The following is a 15,865-nucleotide window of genomic DNA, read 5'->3' on the forward strand; positions in this document are numbered from 1 at the left end:
AACGTCATAATGCTGTAGCAACTGGCGAGGTATGGAAGCCCTTACCGATCAATACCTATATTCGCCAATTTCACAGTTGGTGGAGGGAATCGTAATTGGCAACAGGAAGGTTTCCATTACGTGTATCAGCTTCCGTTGCGACCTAGATCCAACATGAGGAAGCATTCGTCACATCACAACACAGCAACGTTTGTCAGGAAACGATGTGATGACAAGATTAGTTATTACATATTTCTGTCACGGCTTGTTTGCTCATATTACACCACATTCTCTTTCCTTCGAAACTCGTGTCATGTTTCTATACACACGGAGATGATGTTGACTTTTCTCGTTTTGATGGACACGATATGGCAAAGTATCAACATCATACGGAGCAGTATACTTTGGCCGGATATGTTGCTCTTTTTTGCAGAGGCGGGGGTATCGGTTTCTTCAAAGCAAACACTTTAACTATTCTGGACGAAGCATGAAAAGACATGCAGGCATACAAAATAAGTTGAATCAATCTGTTTGCGTGTTGCATTTATGTTATAAGAATCAGAATATGTCATTTTTATGAATATTGTTCTTCATGCATATTCATAAAAATGACAAATTTTGATTTTTATAACATTAATGCAACATGCAAACAGATTGATTACTCAATACAAAATTTGAATGCTATGGAAATTTCGCTACTGATTGCTGTAAATTTTAGGATATCTAATAGTATTGGTTAACCTCTCATAACAATGTTTTTACCTTTGTCACTTTTCCTATCTATTTACAATTTTAAATTCATTTAGTAAACGAATGCGAGTTCCGATTTCCCAAAGCAACGAATATGACAGCTTCTCACACCACCCAATACCATTTGAGTTTTCCAAATTCAATTCCCAACGGGGTCACGTTTGTTTTCCGAGCACATTATGTTAGACAGAGATAGATACCTACCGTGCTCCGGTTCACTAATCAACTCTCCCTCAATCGGTCTTGTCCGTAACACGTGAGCCAAAAGTTGATCAATCAAATTATCCGCAGTTTCTCCTGTTCTCTGTTGGAAAAGCGTTGCAAAATCTCTGACATCAGAATCATGGAATGGAGCTGGAAAATCTAATTAGCCTTAGTAATGTGTGAGTCAATCCAGTAGTAAGTTCATCGGTAGTTGAAACTTTTGAATTCGTACCATAAGTTTATTAGACCTGTTTGCTTTTTGAAATGAGTGCCACAAGAAAACAATTGAATGAAAATATAATCATTTTTTTTTTCCTCCCCTGTTGGGGAAATTACACGCTCAGAAAACCGTTCTGATAAACGTGAACAAACAAACGCAAATATGAGAACAAGCAAATATACACCGTGAACTGGAACTAGTTCCAGCTGTCAATATGGGCGTTCTAGAAAACGTGAAATCTAGTTCACGGTGTACATTTCTTATTGTTGTTATCGTTGCTATGCATAGTTCCCGTTTGTTCCCGTTGCCGTGATTGGGAGTTCACATATGTGATATCGGGCAATTATTGGTTACGTCACCTTATCATGTTGTGTAGAGTAGCAGCACAGTGAGCGAGTGGCAATGAGTGTGGAGTAGTAGAGTTTGGGACAGCAACGAATAAAGGTGTGCCTCGCGGCGCGGAGTATATTGGAATATTAACATTCCGTGTGTTATTTTTCGAATCCTCGAAGTTCCCGTTACTACATTTGGCGACGACGGTGAATTATGTAAGTGTTCGGACAAAACGTGATATATTCATACCCCTCACTACACTACCGTTTGTACTCATACATACACTAGTTTAAGTAGAGTAAATAAAGCAGTACGTCAGTACATCTTATGCCTCCGCCATGGCAGGACGGCGATGTGAACGATCGCGTTTTATTACAATTAAATAACCACTACGTCAAGGGTCCAAGCCCGTTGCACGATCATATTTTGGTGCCGTGACCAAACGCGTGATACCTGTGGCGCGGGCAATATTATCAACCGCTGTAATGTGACGATGTGCTGCAATTAAAACCCCATCAGTACCAAAGATGTTACGTGTTACACCAGCTCTGAGGACTCCACTTCATTCCCGGCTACGGTGGTGTGGCCCCTCGGTAGCCACCTAGCAGAATCGTGTACGTTCCTGGCTCACCGTGGACTTTTGCAGTTCTGGCCAGGAATCATATTCAAGTGGCGAATGCGTTTGTCGGATCCCATGCAGCTATTGTGTCATCGTCGCTATCATTTTTGGACGACGTGGAGGAACAAAGCACCTGTACAACAATGGATGTCTTCCCGCAGCGGTTGCTACATTTCTCGTTTCATCATATTCTGTGTCAATCGTATCATCAGCTACCAGTTTGTTTAGTGTTTTTTTATGAATGAATTAATGATACCGTGCTTGTAGTTCCTGGTTTTTATATTGAAAACCGTTGGTTTTGGCGGGCCGGTATGTTCGGACAAAACGTGATATATTCATACCCCTCACTACACTACCGTTTGTACTCATACATACACTAGTTTAAGTAGAGTAAATAAAGCAGTACGTCAGTACATCTTATGCCTCCGCCATGGCAGGACGGCGATGTGAACGATCGCGTTTTATTACAATTAAATAACCACAACGTCAAGGGTCCAAGCCCGTTGCACGATCAGTAAGTAATCAGTGAAATCTTGTGAAGAATATGAAGTGAGCATACAAAATTATCACTTGCGTTCGGCACATCATTCGCTTGAAAAAAATGGCGGAAGGTGAAAACGAAGGGAAAGCTAGCAGTGGCTGGAGTACTCCAGCCATGGGTGTGATTGTGTGTGGGAAGAAGAGCTGTAGAAGGCAAAAGAAAAAAAATCTACGTGTAAATATGGAAAGAGGTACCAACGTGTGATGGTTAACATTGTTGCCTTGGTGTACAAATTAATCACTGTTCGCTACTGCAGCAGAAGGGAATGGTAGTTATGTGGAAAATCTAAAACCGCTAGTGTGTATTTGTGAAGAGAAACGAGGAGCGGGTATGACGAAAAAGTTCATGTTATTCTTTTACTAGTAGTGGGGGGGTAAATGTGTGTCTGTGCCAACTTTGTGTGAATGTAAAATTACTGAAAATAGAAACAGGCAGAGAGTTGCGGAGCAGTTGGACAGTTTACGCATGTGTTGAATTCTTCATACGATGTTGAGAATTTGATACACACATACACAGGTAAGTCACATTGAACCAAAAAAAAAAAAACTGATCGAAAAACAAAAATGAAGGAATTGGACGGATTTTTTTCGCGGTACTGCAAGCAAGTGATCACGGGACGTTTTTCAATAAGGTTGATGATAATTCCATTTATAATGAATAGAAGCGGTATCGCTGAGAACGGGATCGTTCATAATAAAGGATATGACAGTATTGGTGAAGTTGAGGAAGAATATGAATGATGATGATGGTTGACGGAATCGTCATTAAATGAACAAAATGTGATGTGTGAGAATAGCAAATGTCCCTAGTGCTGGAAAATACTAATATATAATTTAATCAAGGATTTAATTGAGATAAAGCGGTATCGCTATTATTGTGAATTCGAAAGAGAACAGACAAGTAAGCGGAATCGCTGTCATTAATTTGGAGTTAAGCGGGTTCGCTGGCGGATTCGCTATAAATACATTCAAGAGAAGCGGATTCGCTAGTTTCTAGAAAAATAACGCATGGTTGTTATATTGGCATTCTCGATGGAAGCGGAGTCGCTATACTCTTATTCTCAATGAAAGATAAGGTAAGGTTTTTTTTATTTTTAAGCGGATTCGCTATGAACATTTTTGGGAGAAGCGGATTCGCTTGTGTGTGAGAAGAAGTAAGCGGGTTCGCTTGACAGTTGTTAGAGTGGGTTGATTGACTGATACACAACAAATAGCTCTGAAATGCTAACTTAGTTCTTATGTGTGCAAATGTTTTTTTTACTATCAATATAACATGAAAGGAATGATGTGCCGAATAGTGAAGTTTTGGATAAAAATCGTTTATACCGAGTTTATCATGCTTTTGGGTATTTTATGTTATTTTCGCTGGTTTTTGCAATAGGGCTGGAAATGACTGCCGTGTAAGAGCGTTCCAGACGTCGGTGGAATCTTCTCAGCTACCGGTAGCATGGAGCAAGTGGAAAAGAGATTTGGAATCGTACTTTGAGGCAGAGAACATTGTTTCGCAGTATCAGAGAAAAGCCAAGTTGCTATATCTGGGTGGTCCGGACTTGAGGGATATATTTGACAATCTCCCGGATGTTGACAATGTTCCTCATGTATTGGTGGACCCGCCATACTATGACACGGCGATTTCTAAGCTGGATGCTCATTTTGAGCCGTTCCGCCGTCGAACGTATGAACGACACCAATTTCGACAAATCGCGCAAAAACCAACAGAGAGGTTCTCAGATTTTGTGCTACGACTACGTACACAAGTAAAGCGTTGTGAATACAGTCAACCGGATGAGATGGTTGTTGACCAAATTGTGGAAAAATGCACATCCAACAAATTACGGCAGAAGCTTCTGAAACGAGACATGTTTCTTGATGAGGTTGAGGCACTTGGTACTAGCTTGGAAGAAAGCGAGCGTCAACTGAAGGAATTCAATAGAGTTCCTCATGAATCTATCAACAGACTATCGTTTCGGAATCAAAACCATGGACATCCATCATCATTTTCCAACAGGCAGGGAGTTCCGAAAATCCCGTATCAATGGACGAATAACCGTTACTCGTACTCTCGTGGTGGCCTGAATCAATCTAGATCAGAACCAGTATGTTTCGCGTGTGGGAAAAAGGGTCACGTGAAAGGCGCAGAAGGTTGTCCGGCGAGTCGAGCTCAATGCTTGAAATGTCGGGGATTTGGCCATTTCGCCCGCCAGTGTCTCAAGAGACCTAACAACGACCAGCGTGGACCGGTTCCAGTAAAGCGTATCAGAGCGGTTCATGAAAAGGACGAGCAAAACAAGGACGACGATGGTTACATCTTTTATGCCATGGGGAGAAACACTTTTATGTTTCAGATCGGTGACGTTGAAGTCCCGATGGTAATTGATTCGGGGGCTGCGGCGAACATAATCAGCATTACTGTTTGGGAAGAAATGAAACGATTGGGCGCTAAGGTTTCGAATATGTCTACGATGGTTGATAAGGATTTCACCAGCTACGCTTCAACAAAGCCGATGGAGATACTAGGAAGTTTTACGGCAACTGTCCAAGGAGGCGGAAGACGAACTGAAGCAACTTTTTATGTGGCCAAGAAGGGACAACAATGCTTATTGGGAGATCAGACAGCCAAAGAGTTGAGCGTCCTTAAAGTAGGGTTTGATGTAGGAAATGTCGAGCAACAGCAGGAATTCACCAAGTTCAAGGGAGTGGTTGTCGAAATACCTATCGATGAGGAAGTTCAACCGGTTCAGCAGCCCTACCGCCGAGTACCGTTCGCTTTGGAAGAGAAGGTAGAAGAAAAGTTGAGGATGATGTTGGCACAGGGAATTATTGAACGTGTACGAGGACCATCCCGGTGGGTATCGCCAATGGTACCGGTGCTGAAGGACTCAGGCGAGATAAGGTTATGCATCGATATGCGCCGAGCAAACCAGGCGATTATAAGGGAGACGCATCCACTTCCAACGGTAGAAGAGTTATTGGGCTCAGTCAGCGGAGCCACTGTTTTCTCAAAGTTGGATGTAAAGGACGCGTACCACCAACTGGAAATTTCGGAGAAGTCGCGAACCATTACAACGTTCATTACCAAAAGCGGGTTGTTCAGGTAAATTTGCATTTTTAAGAAACTCTTCGTCAGTTGGTTTCCATTTTGAATAATTCACATGGGTATGAACTAGAAATAAATTTAATTGAATTTTCAATTTTGTATGTTATTTTTCTTTTCAATGTTTGTTGTCGAACAGATTCAAAAGGCTCATGTTTGGTGTTAGTTGCGCACCTGAAATTTTCCAGAAGACCATGGAATCTATATTGGCAGGTCTAAAAGGAATTGTGGTATATCTGGATGACGTCATGGTATATGGATCAAATAGGGCAGAACATGATGAGAGACTGGCTCTACTTCAAAATCGTTTAAAAGAGTATGACATTCTTTTGAACGAGACGAAATGCATTTATGGTGTCGACCAATTGGATTTCTTGGGGAACGTGATGGACAGAAACGGCATTCGTCCCACAGAACACCGTCTGGAAGCGATCAGGAACTTCAGAGAACCGCGAAACGTATCTGAATTAAGAAGCTTTCTGGGCTTAATCACCTATGTAGGTCGCTTCATCCCGAACCTTGCCTCAAAAACGGATCCACTTCGGCAACTTTTGAGACAAGGAATTTCTTACCAGTGGACAGAAATTCACCAACAAGCGTTTAACGAAATTAAGGATGCGGCTTGTAATGTAGGCTACTTGGGTTTTTTCAGTAGAGAAGATAAAACGAAGCTTATTGCCGATGCCAGCCCCGAAGGCGTGGGAGCAGTTTTAATACAAGAGAATAACGAAGGAGGAACGCGAATTATTGCTTTTGCGAGTAAAGCACTCTCTGATCTGAAGAAGAAATATTTTCAGACTGAGCGTGAAGCGCTAGCACTAGTCTGGGCAGTCGAAAAGTTCCAGCTGTACCTTCTCGGAACGAAATTCCAGCTGATCACGGACTGCAAAGCCCTCAAATTTCTGTTCGGCCCACGGTCCAAACCATGCCCAAGGATTGAACGCTGGGTACTACGTCTCCAGTCATACGACTACGAAAACATCCACGAACCGGGAGCTACAAACCTGGCTGACCCCCTGTCGCGTTTGTCACTCAGCGAAGAGAAATCATTTGATGATCATACGATGTACATTCACCATTTAGTGGAAGCCTCTATTCCAGAAGCAGTGACGTTGCATAACGTTGCTGAAGAAACGCAGAATGATCCGATTCTTCAAGAATTGATTCACGCTTTAGAGACAAATGTGTGGACGGAAGATGTGCGACTGTATAAGCCATTTCAAGCCGAACTGCACGTAGCGGAGGAAGTGGTAATGAGAGGTGATCGACTGATAATCCCTGAAAAACTTCGAAAGCAGATTCTCGATTGTGCACACGACGGCCATCCAGGCATGAGCTTAATGAAGCGAAGACTACGACAGAAAACATGGTGGCCAAAGATGGACGATCAATGCGAAAAATACGTGAAGCAATGTAATCCATGTACCTTAGTATCATCACTTGGGCCACCGGAGCCGATGTTGAGAACCAAAATGCCGGATAAAGCTTGGACAGACGTGGCTGTGGACTTTCTTGGGCCGCTTCCGACTGGACACAATCTGTTGGTCATTGTTGATTACTACAGTCGGTTCGTCGAGGTAGTAGTTATGAAAAAGATAACTGCTGAATTAACTATTGAAGCTCTATTTGAGACATTCACTCGTTTCGGGGTGCCAGAAGTGCTGCGATCGGACAACGGTCCGCAATTCATAAGTGAAAGCTTCAAATCATTTTGCAAAGAGTTTGGTATCGTACAACAGAAAACTACTCCCTATTGGCCACAGGCCAATGGGGAGGTAGAAAGAATGAACAGCTCAATACTGAAGCGTCTACGCATAAGCCAAGAAACTAATCAGGATGGATGGAAGTGGGATCTTAGGAATTTCCTGCTAATGTATAACTCCACCCCACATAGTACCACCGGAATAGCACCATCTGCCCTAATGTTTGGAAGGGTGTTGAGAGATAAATTACCATCCGTACATCAATCTTCAGGCCAGCTGGCAGAAGGTATCCAAGACAAGGACTGGGAAAGGAAATTGAAACAGGCAGACTCAGCTGACAAGCGCAGGAGGGCTACCACCATTGAGCTGGACGTTGGTGACATCGTGGTGGCTAAAAGGATGACAAAAGATCATAAACTCTCAAGTAATTTCGATCCGGAACAATTTGAAATTATTGGTCGGAAAGGAACGGATGCTGAACTACGTTCGTTGGACACTCGTAAACGGTATCATCGGAACGTAACGCACCTGAAACTGATCACAAGGACATCTGACTCGACGGAAAGTTCCCAAACAGGAGGAAACATAACTATTGACGCGGAAGAAGCTGGTCCATCCCAGGAGGAGCCAGTTCAACGGCCGCATAGGAAGTCAAGAGCTCCAGGATACCTCCGGGATTATGTTGCGGTTATTGAAACAGACATTAAGTAAAGGGGGAGTGTGATATTGGGCAATTATTGGTTACGTCACCTTATCATGTTGTGTAGAGTAGCAGCACAGTGAGCGAGTGGCAATGAGTGTGGAGTAGTAGAGTTTGGGACAGCAACGAATAAAGGTGTGCCTCGCGGCGCGGAGTATATTGGAATATTAACATTCCGTGTGTTATTTTTCGAATCCTCGAAGTTCCCGTTACTACAACATATATCGGAACGGATTTTTTGCGTGTAAGCCACTGCGTCCAATAGGCTGAACTTTTGTGGCATGTCCCGTTTTGATATTCGCATCTAGCCAGCTAATTACCATGTGTCAAGTAATCAGCTACTGCCACGACGCGTCGTCGCCCAGTCAGGTGCAATGGAATTGATAAACTCCAAGACCTTCCCAGGTTTTGCAGACCAGATCTCACTGGGTTGCAAGCAACCACTATTTAGAAATCTGTGCCTGCGCGTGTATAAAGCACCACAACTGCAAAGCAGATGTTCCGAGGTTTCACGTTCCGTATTACAGAAACGACAGATATCACTCTGAATATGGCCAATATTTTTCAAGTGATACCTGCTCGGGCAGTGTCCAGTTACTAGGCCAGTGTATGTACATAGAGCTCTCTTGTTAAGCTCTAACAGATTTTTGGTTTTATAAGCATTTGGTGTTATAAATCGTTTTGACTGATTGCAATTTTTGACATTCATCCAATTGGATATCTCCCTCTGCTCAGCCCAGCGTTTCAGATCCATTTTAATTGTACAGTTCGATATACCACAGGATGGTTCTGGGCCAGCAAACTGTAAATTGGAACCACTTTTAGCAAGCTCGTCTGCCATTTCATTCCCTTCAATGCCACAGTGACCTGGAACCCAGTATAAGTTTACTGAATTCCCTTGGCACAGCCTGCGCAGTGAAAGAATGCATTCCCAGACAAGCTTTGAAGTACATTTGTAAGCACACAATGCTTTTAGTGCAGCTTGACTATCTGAGAAAATACAAATATTTGCATATCTGTATTTTCTCTCAAGGCAGATATTTGTGCATTTCAGAATAGCAAGAATCTCTGCTTGAAACACCGTAGGATAGTGTCCCATCGCCACTGAAATTTGTATTCCAGGGCCGTAGATTCCTGCTCCCGTTTTTATTCCAACTTTTGAGCCATCTGTATAGAATTTGATTGATCCTTGACGAACAGTGGGACCTCCGACTTCCCAATCTGCACGAGTTGTTTCGTGCAACTTGTAAGGAACATCATGGTTCTCCACAGGTTTCATCCAGTCTTTAATCATTTTCATTACTGGCCTGTTTTGGAAGTATTGTGAAATGCTCAGGTGACCTACAAGATCACCTGGCATAAACTTTTCAACTCGTTCAAGTCTCAGCAATTCCTTTTCTGCTTCTAATTGCACATACTCGTGCAAAGGTAGCAGATTGAGAATCGCATCTAAAGCTTTTGATGGTGTGCTTCGCATCGCTCCTGTAACAGCAATGGACGCAAGACGTTGGATTTTTGCAAGCTTTGATTGCGTGGTAGCCTCTTTTGTTTTTGGCCACCAGACAAACGAAGCATACGTCACTTTTGGGCGGATTATGGCAGTATAAACCCACATTATCATTTTTGGTTTCAAGCCCCACTTCCTGCCAATAGTTTTGGAACATAACCAGAACGCACTTTTTGCCTTACCGATCACGGACTCAATTTGAGCATTCCAGTTCAGTTTAGCATCCAGTATCAAACCTAAGTATTTGACTCGATCACTAGGATGAATTTGTATCCCTCCAAGCCGAAAAGCTTCTAGGTTGATCTTCCTTCTCCTAGTGAAAGGGACAATTACGACTTTTGACGGGTTGATTCTAAGGCCCTCCTTAATACACCATGAATGTGTATAGTTTAGAGCCCTTTGCATTCTTTCCGAAACAGTTTCGTCATACTTTCCTCTCACTATTATGACTATATCGTCTGCAAAGCCCACAACTTCGAAACCTTTTTCCTTCAAGCTTCTTAGAAGATCGTCTACAACCAAGGACCACAATAGTGGTGAGAGGAATCCTCCTTGAGGGCAACCTTTCGTTGCCAATTCTGTTATAGAAGAACTTCCCAGCTCAGAGGTGATTTCTCTTTTTGCAAGCACAGTACGAATCCAATGTATGATACATTGGTCGAAGTTTTTATTCTCCATTGCACGCTTCATAGATGAATAGGAGGCATTATCAAATGCTCCTTCTATATCTAAAAAGGCGCATAGAGCTATTTCTTTTGCTGAAAACGTTTTTTCCACCTTTGTTACTAGCGAATGAATAATAATGATAATAGTAACAATGATAATCATCCCCAAAAGTAGTCTTTGCCTTATTGATCCGTACACACTAAGATCAGCTCGGTATTTTCCCCATCTTTTTACTGAGTTCTCAACAGCAGATTTAACTCGGTACGCTCGGTTATTTATTTTGCGGATATTCTGTAAATGAGTTACCGAGCTCAGCTCACAAACTGTCAAAAGTTACTGAAGCACGGTAAATATCGTTACTGGTGAACGGTAAATACGATTACCGAGTGTACCGTAATAAATCTGCTGTTGAAAACTCAGTAAAAAGATGGAAAAAATACTGAACTCAGTGAAAAAATTACTGAGCTGGAACATCTGAATCTTAGTGTGTACATCTACGTCTTTTAATATTCTCCACTGCTGAGCTAACTACCGTAAAGCTCCAAAGTAGCATTCTGTTAACCAATTAATCTTGTAGATGTTTGACAACCTTCATATAACCTCATACCTTTTATTTTGGTTTTATAATAGTTCCAAGAACGTCTTCTAATCTATTTAACTAAAATATGGTACTTGAACTGGAAGAGTTGAGTGTACTGTTTGGTTCAAAGAATGCAGAAGAAAGGTTAAGCCGTACTTTCTCTGGACACCCGCACATAGGGTAGGTAATCAAAATTTGAACCAAATTGCGGCTTTCTGAGGCAGTGCAAATTATAAGTGATTTTTTCTCCCACATGGTCACAATTTACTACGGCAAAATCGTATGTACATGGAAGCCACGGGTATGAGCTTTCTGTTAAATGGTAAAAAGTTTGTATAAGCACCGAATTTCATTGAAATATTCGATTTTTCATCAACAATGATTTTAATATTAATTTGAACCATCGTAATCATAATTTGAACCAATTTTAATCTTAATTTGAACTACTGGCGGCAGCAGCTCGAGCAACTGTTTGGTAAGCCAATTCCATGCTAAACAACTAAAAACCACATGAATCTGCTAATTCTCATACATATTTTTCATTAGGCAGTGGAATCTCAACTCAGAATGTTCGAAATTCTTTAGGAATTTGAAAACTAAATTTGGAATTTTTCATCCCCCAAGAGTACACAAAGCAACCACTAGCGCAATCTACAGGCCAACACTAGAAGCTCACTCCCGTTTACTAGTTCAAATTTAGATTACAAATGGTTCAACTTAAGATAACATTCTCCAAGTAAGAATCACTTAAATTTGATAATTTTATGACAAATAAAGTGGAATATTATTCGATTCTATGATAAATAAGCTTTCATTTGACGTATTTACTTATTGCGTGTGATGCAATGCATGAGCTGTATGGGTGCACCGAAAAGGGGCTTTCTTTGGGGGAAATAGGTGAAATCACAGTGATTTTTCAATTGCTTATTTTCGATGGCAAAATAGTTATTTATGCAACAAGTTGCAAAATGATGATTTTTTCAGCACGAGTTGTACGTTTATCCAACGAGGCTTGCCGAGTTGGATAAATACGACGAGTGCTGAAAAAATCGAGTTTTGCAACGCGTTGCATACAAAGTTTTTTGTAATTGCAAAAATACCCGTACAGTATAATCTCTCTAGTCACACAAACGTGTATCAGCAGCAACCACGTGTGAGCCTCCATGCGCGACAGGACGTAGTGCATATAATATTTTCTTTGATCAGGTAGGCTATGGTAGGCTAACTGTCGCAAGATTTCAAGCTCTTGTCGTCGTCATGCTGCATCATAAGCAAAAGCAAAAGTAGGTTCAGTTTCTGTTTCTACGCCTGATTGACAGTTCAAATCAGAATCTGAATCGTCCTGATTCGGATTCGAACTGCTCAGTGCATGTAGAAGCAGCAACTGTATCTACGTAAGTAGCGATACTTAACAAAAAGTGTGTGCTGGCAAAAGTGCCGAAAAGTACTACTTTTCAGCACTCTAAAGAGTGCCGAAAAGTACTACTTTTCGGCACCTTTGCTTCAGTGAAGAAAAGTAGGCCGTTTTAACATTGTTTCCGCGAGTGAAAAGTAGGGGAATTCGCAACGCAATTACAAAAACGCATTTTTCAATGCTTTGAAAGCTTATGTTATTAGATTATCTTACGGAAAACTGCTTAACATCTTTTGGACAATATTTTCCCAAAAAGTACGTAATTTCAATGAATTTCAAAATAGTTCAAATTAAGATTACATTTTGACTAGTTCAAATTTTGATTTCTTACCCTACACTTGGGATCTATCTCCTCAATCTAGCTGAAGTCACTAGGACAATCTAAGCAAGCAACGTTAAGCTGGCTATCTTTGTCGTTGACTGACCCGTGGTTGCATGAAGTAGTTACACAGTTGTGTACCTAGCTTCAAAAAACCCAGGTTTAATCACCGACCGCACTGTAATATATTCGAAGAACATTCCCAAATTACAACAGGTTATGTAGAAAGAATATTGATCCTTCGAAATGGGACAGGTCTTGGGATGTTTCTTATACACGTTTCGTTCAATCCCAAGAATTTGGTTTAAAGCCTATGTGGCATAGATAATATTCCTCAGCCAAAACCATCACTTTCACGAGTTCTATTGGCTGCCTACCCAGTTAACCCAAGCTTTATTCAGTTCCAGCCATTTTGCTCACGCCCATCAGTTTATCAATACTTAATGAACATGGGAATCGCCTCATTTTGTCTGAATAGACAAATTCGAACCCGAGCGGAACTTATCATAATTTAATCAGACGGAATAATTAATGACCGACACGGGTGACGTGGTTCGACATCGACGGAAATCGGGTGCTTATGGCGACGGCGACGAGCAGTTGTGAATGGTTCTGCTCGGAAGAAGCCTGAAAGTGAGTTTTAATGGTCGAAAACTTAGTAGCTTAATATCGTCAAGCTGAGATTGGTAGCTGTGGAGTGGGTGGTGAGTTCCGTTATCATGGTGAAAGTGAAACATTAATCGAAATGGATTCGATGAAATGGTGATTAACTAACAATAAGATTTCGATGACAGTTTTAAGTACTGTTTGTCGAAGACTACTTCCAGTCATCAAATATAATTATTTCATGGTTTAACTATTATTTTCAGTATCATTTTCTAGTACTTAGGGTTCACAACTTACGATGTGTTCGCTACCCGACGCAAACTAAAGACCGATAAAACAAAGTAAAACTCATTATCACCTCCATTGTCTGTAGAAAATGCCCATTGTCACCTTCAACTACATTATTCAATGCACCCCGGCCGTTTGTTAATCAACCTCTCTCTGCGGCGGCATACCAATAATGAACCGCACTCTTCTGTTTTCGGCACTGAATAGCCACAAACTGCGGCACCGCACCCGACTGCACGTGCAATGAAGAGAAGAGAATCCTGCTATCTAGGGTATTGGTTCCCTTATTAAGCATGTGGCTCCCATTTTCATCCCACGAAAAACAAAGGATTGAAGCGCTGTTTGTTTTGTTTCTTATTTTTGTATTTTTTGTTAGAAGTGAGCACCCATGAAAACAAAAAGAACGGAGTCAATCGGTGCCATAATCGCTTGTTTTCGAATAAGATGAAAATGGGAGCATGAGATTACTGATGGCACACATACCCTATGTACTTCTGTATAGATATGTCCATTTAACCGCCACTGCTCGACGCGACGACGACAACAACTAGGATGCTCGACAATGACTAAGACTATGACAACGTGCTCTAGTAGTTCTTGTTTTGTGGGTGGTTTCCATACCTTACCTCGATTTGTTTGGGCGTATCCCGATTAGGCTGATTCAGGATGTTTTCCGAATCTATCATGTCTCGCCTACAATGTGGATGCAATCAACGAACAGTGCATCACTATCTTCATACTAGTCAGTAGTCAACACACAATCTATCATTTCACGCCTGGCTTCCACGCACCAACGTGAACCCCTGCCGCACAACCATGGGTAAATCAGACGTGAACCACTTGAATGTCAAAAGCACCAGACCTAAATCACTTGAATATGAAGTGAATCATCTCAGAACCACTTGAATATGATGTGAATCGGACCTGATTCACTTGAACATGATGTGAATCAAAAATGAATCACTTGGATATGATGTAAATCTGATCTGAGTCACTTGAATATGATGTGAAACAGGCATTAATCACTTGAATATGACGTGAATCAGATCTAAATCACATGAATATGATAAAAATCAGACCTGAACCACATGAATACGAAGTGAATCGGACCTGAATACATGAATATGATGTGAATCAGGCCTGAATTACTTGAATATGAAGTGAATCAGACCAGAATCAGATGATTGTGATGTGAACCAAGCCTGAATCACATGAATATGATGTAAATCAGACCTAAATCACATAAGTATGTTGAAAATCAGACATGAATCACTTGAATACGAAGTGAATCAGACCTGAAGCACATGAATATGATGTAAATTGAGCCTAAATCACTTGAATATGAAGTGAATTAAACCAGAATCAAACGATTATGATGTCAACCAAGCCTTAATCACTTGAATATGATGTAAATCAGACCTAAATCACATGAATATGGTGAAAATCAGACCTAAATCAGTTGACTATGAAGTGAATCAGACCAGAATCACATGATTATGATGTGAACAACACCTGAATCACTTGAATATGGTGTGTAATTTGGATCACTGCCGGATGGATTTTCTTCGGACGGAAAACTGAATCGAGAATTCGCGCTTAACTTTGGTTTATTGTAGGTTAGTACTGGGAATACTCAAAATAACTGGGATAGGTAAAATTTTCACTTTTCAAAAAAGAATGTAGAATTAGCATTTAAGTTAAAATACACATTAATAAAAATTAAAAAAAAAACTTTTCAAAAAATGTTCAACTCGCTGTAACTTTTCGAAAAGAGAATCAAATATTCTCAAATTTTTACTGCAAAATCATCAACTAGTTGTGTATCAGTGGTCAAAATTTGGAAAAGATTGGGCTATTCTACACGAAGTTATAAAGGTTCTAGAAAAAGGTATAATTATTCGATAGTCAACTTTGAGCTGTTATATCTCCGGATTCAATGTGCCGAACGCAATGAAATTTTGATCATTAATGACTTATATAATGAGCTATCAACAACTTTTGACTAAACTTAAAATTCTTTACACGAAAGAAAATTATTACGATTGGATTATTTTTTCTAATTTACCACCAATTTATCCAAAACTTCATCATCGTTTCAAAATTCGAGATAGTAATTTTAGTTCATTTAAATTCCCTCTAATTGACTTCAATATGAATATGTTTTGAAAGGAAGTAACAAAATAACTGGCATTAAATTGAAAAAGTAATGGGATGCATATGAAAAATAGATAAATTTACGAAAAAAAACATAGAATAAATTAAATCACCATAACTTTTTTTCTTATTAATAATTTCAAATTAAGTAAACTGTTTTTCAAAGTTCATTATATTAGTCATAAATGT

The 15,865-nt window shown here is 40.6% G+C and overlaps 3 protein-coding genes across 7 annotated transcripts in view; 2 read left to right on the plus strand and 1 right to left on the minus strand.

Moving 5' to 3' along the window:
• The window catches only part of LOC109399319 (uncharacterized), a 288,186-nt gene that overhangs the window by 142,207 nt on the left and 130,114 nt on the right, over positions 1 to 15,865 (plus strand). The gene's annotated exons all lie outside the window — the stretch shown is intronic.
• LOC134289751 (uncharacterized) lies at positions 1,265 to 10,477 on the minus strand. Its single transcript, XM_062856195.1, has 2 exons — positions 7,971 to 10,477; positions 1,265 to 5,913 (listed from the first exon to the last, which is right to left on the minus strand). The coding sequence occupies exon 1, from the start codon at positions 10,475 to 10,477 to the stop codon at positions 8,477 to 8,479; it is 2,001 nt and encodes a 666-aa protein (XP_062712179.1). The 3' UTR covers positions 1,265 to 5,913; positions 7,971 to 8,476.
• Positions 1,588 to 5,743, plus strand: LOC134289752 (uncharacterized). The gene is made up of 2 exons (XM_062856196.1): positions 1,588 to 1,701; positions 4,027 to 5,743. Coding segments are annotated over exons 1-2 (1,719 nt in total). The 5' UTR covers positions 1,588 to 1,699.

This window comes from Aedes albopictus, chromosome 3 (assembly GCF_035046485.1).
Source record: "Aedes albopictus strain Foshan chromosome 3, AalbF5, whole genome shotgun sequence".
Lineage (NCBI taxonomy): Eukaryota > Metazoa > Arthropoda > Insecta > Diptera > Culicidae > Aedes > Aedes albopictus.

What these genes read in the sequence shown, in the direction of transcription:
- LOC134289751 (XM_062856195.1), bottom strand. Translation starts at nt 10,477, where the DNA reads ATGATTATCATTGTTACTATTATCATTATTATTCATTCGCTAGTAACA.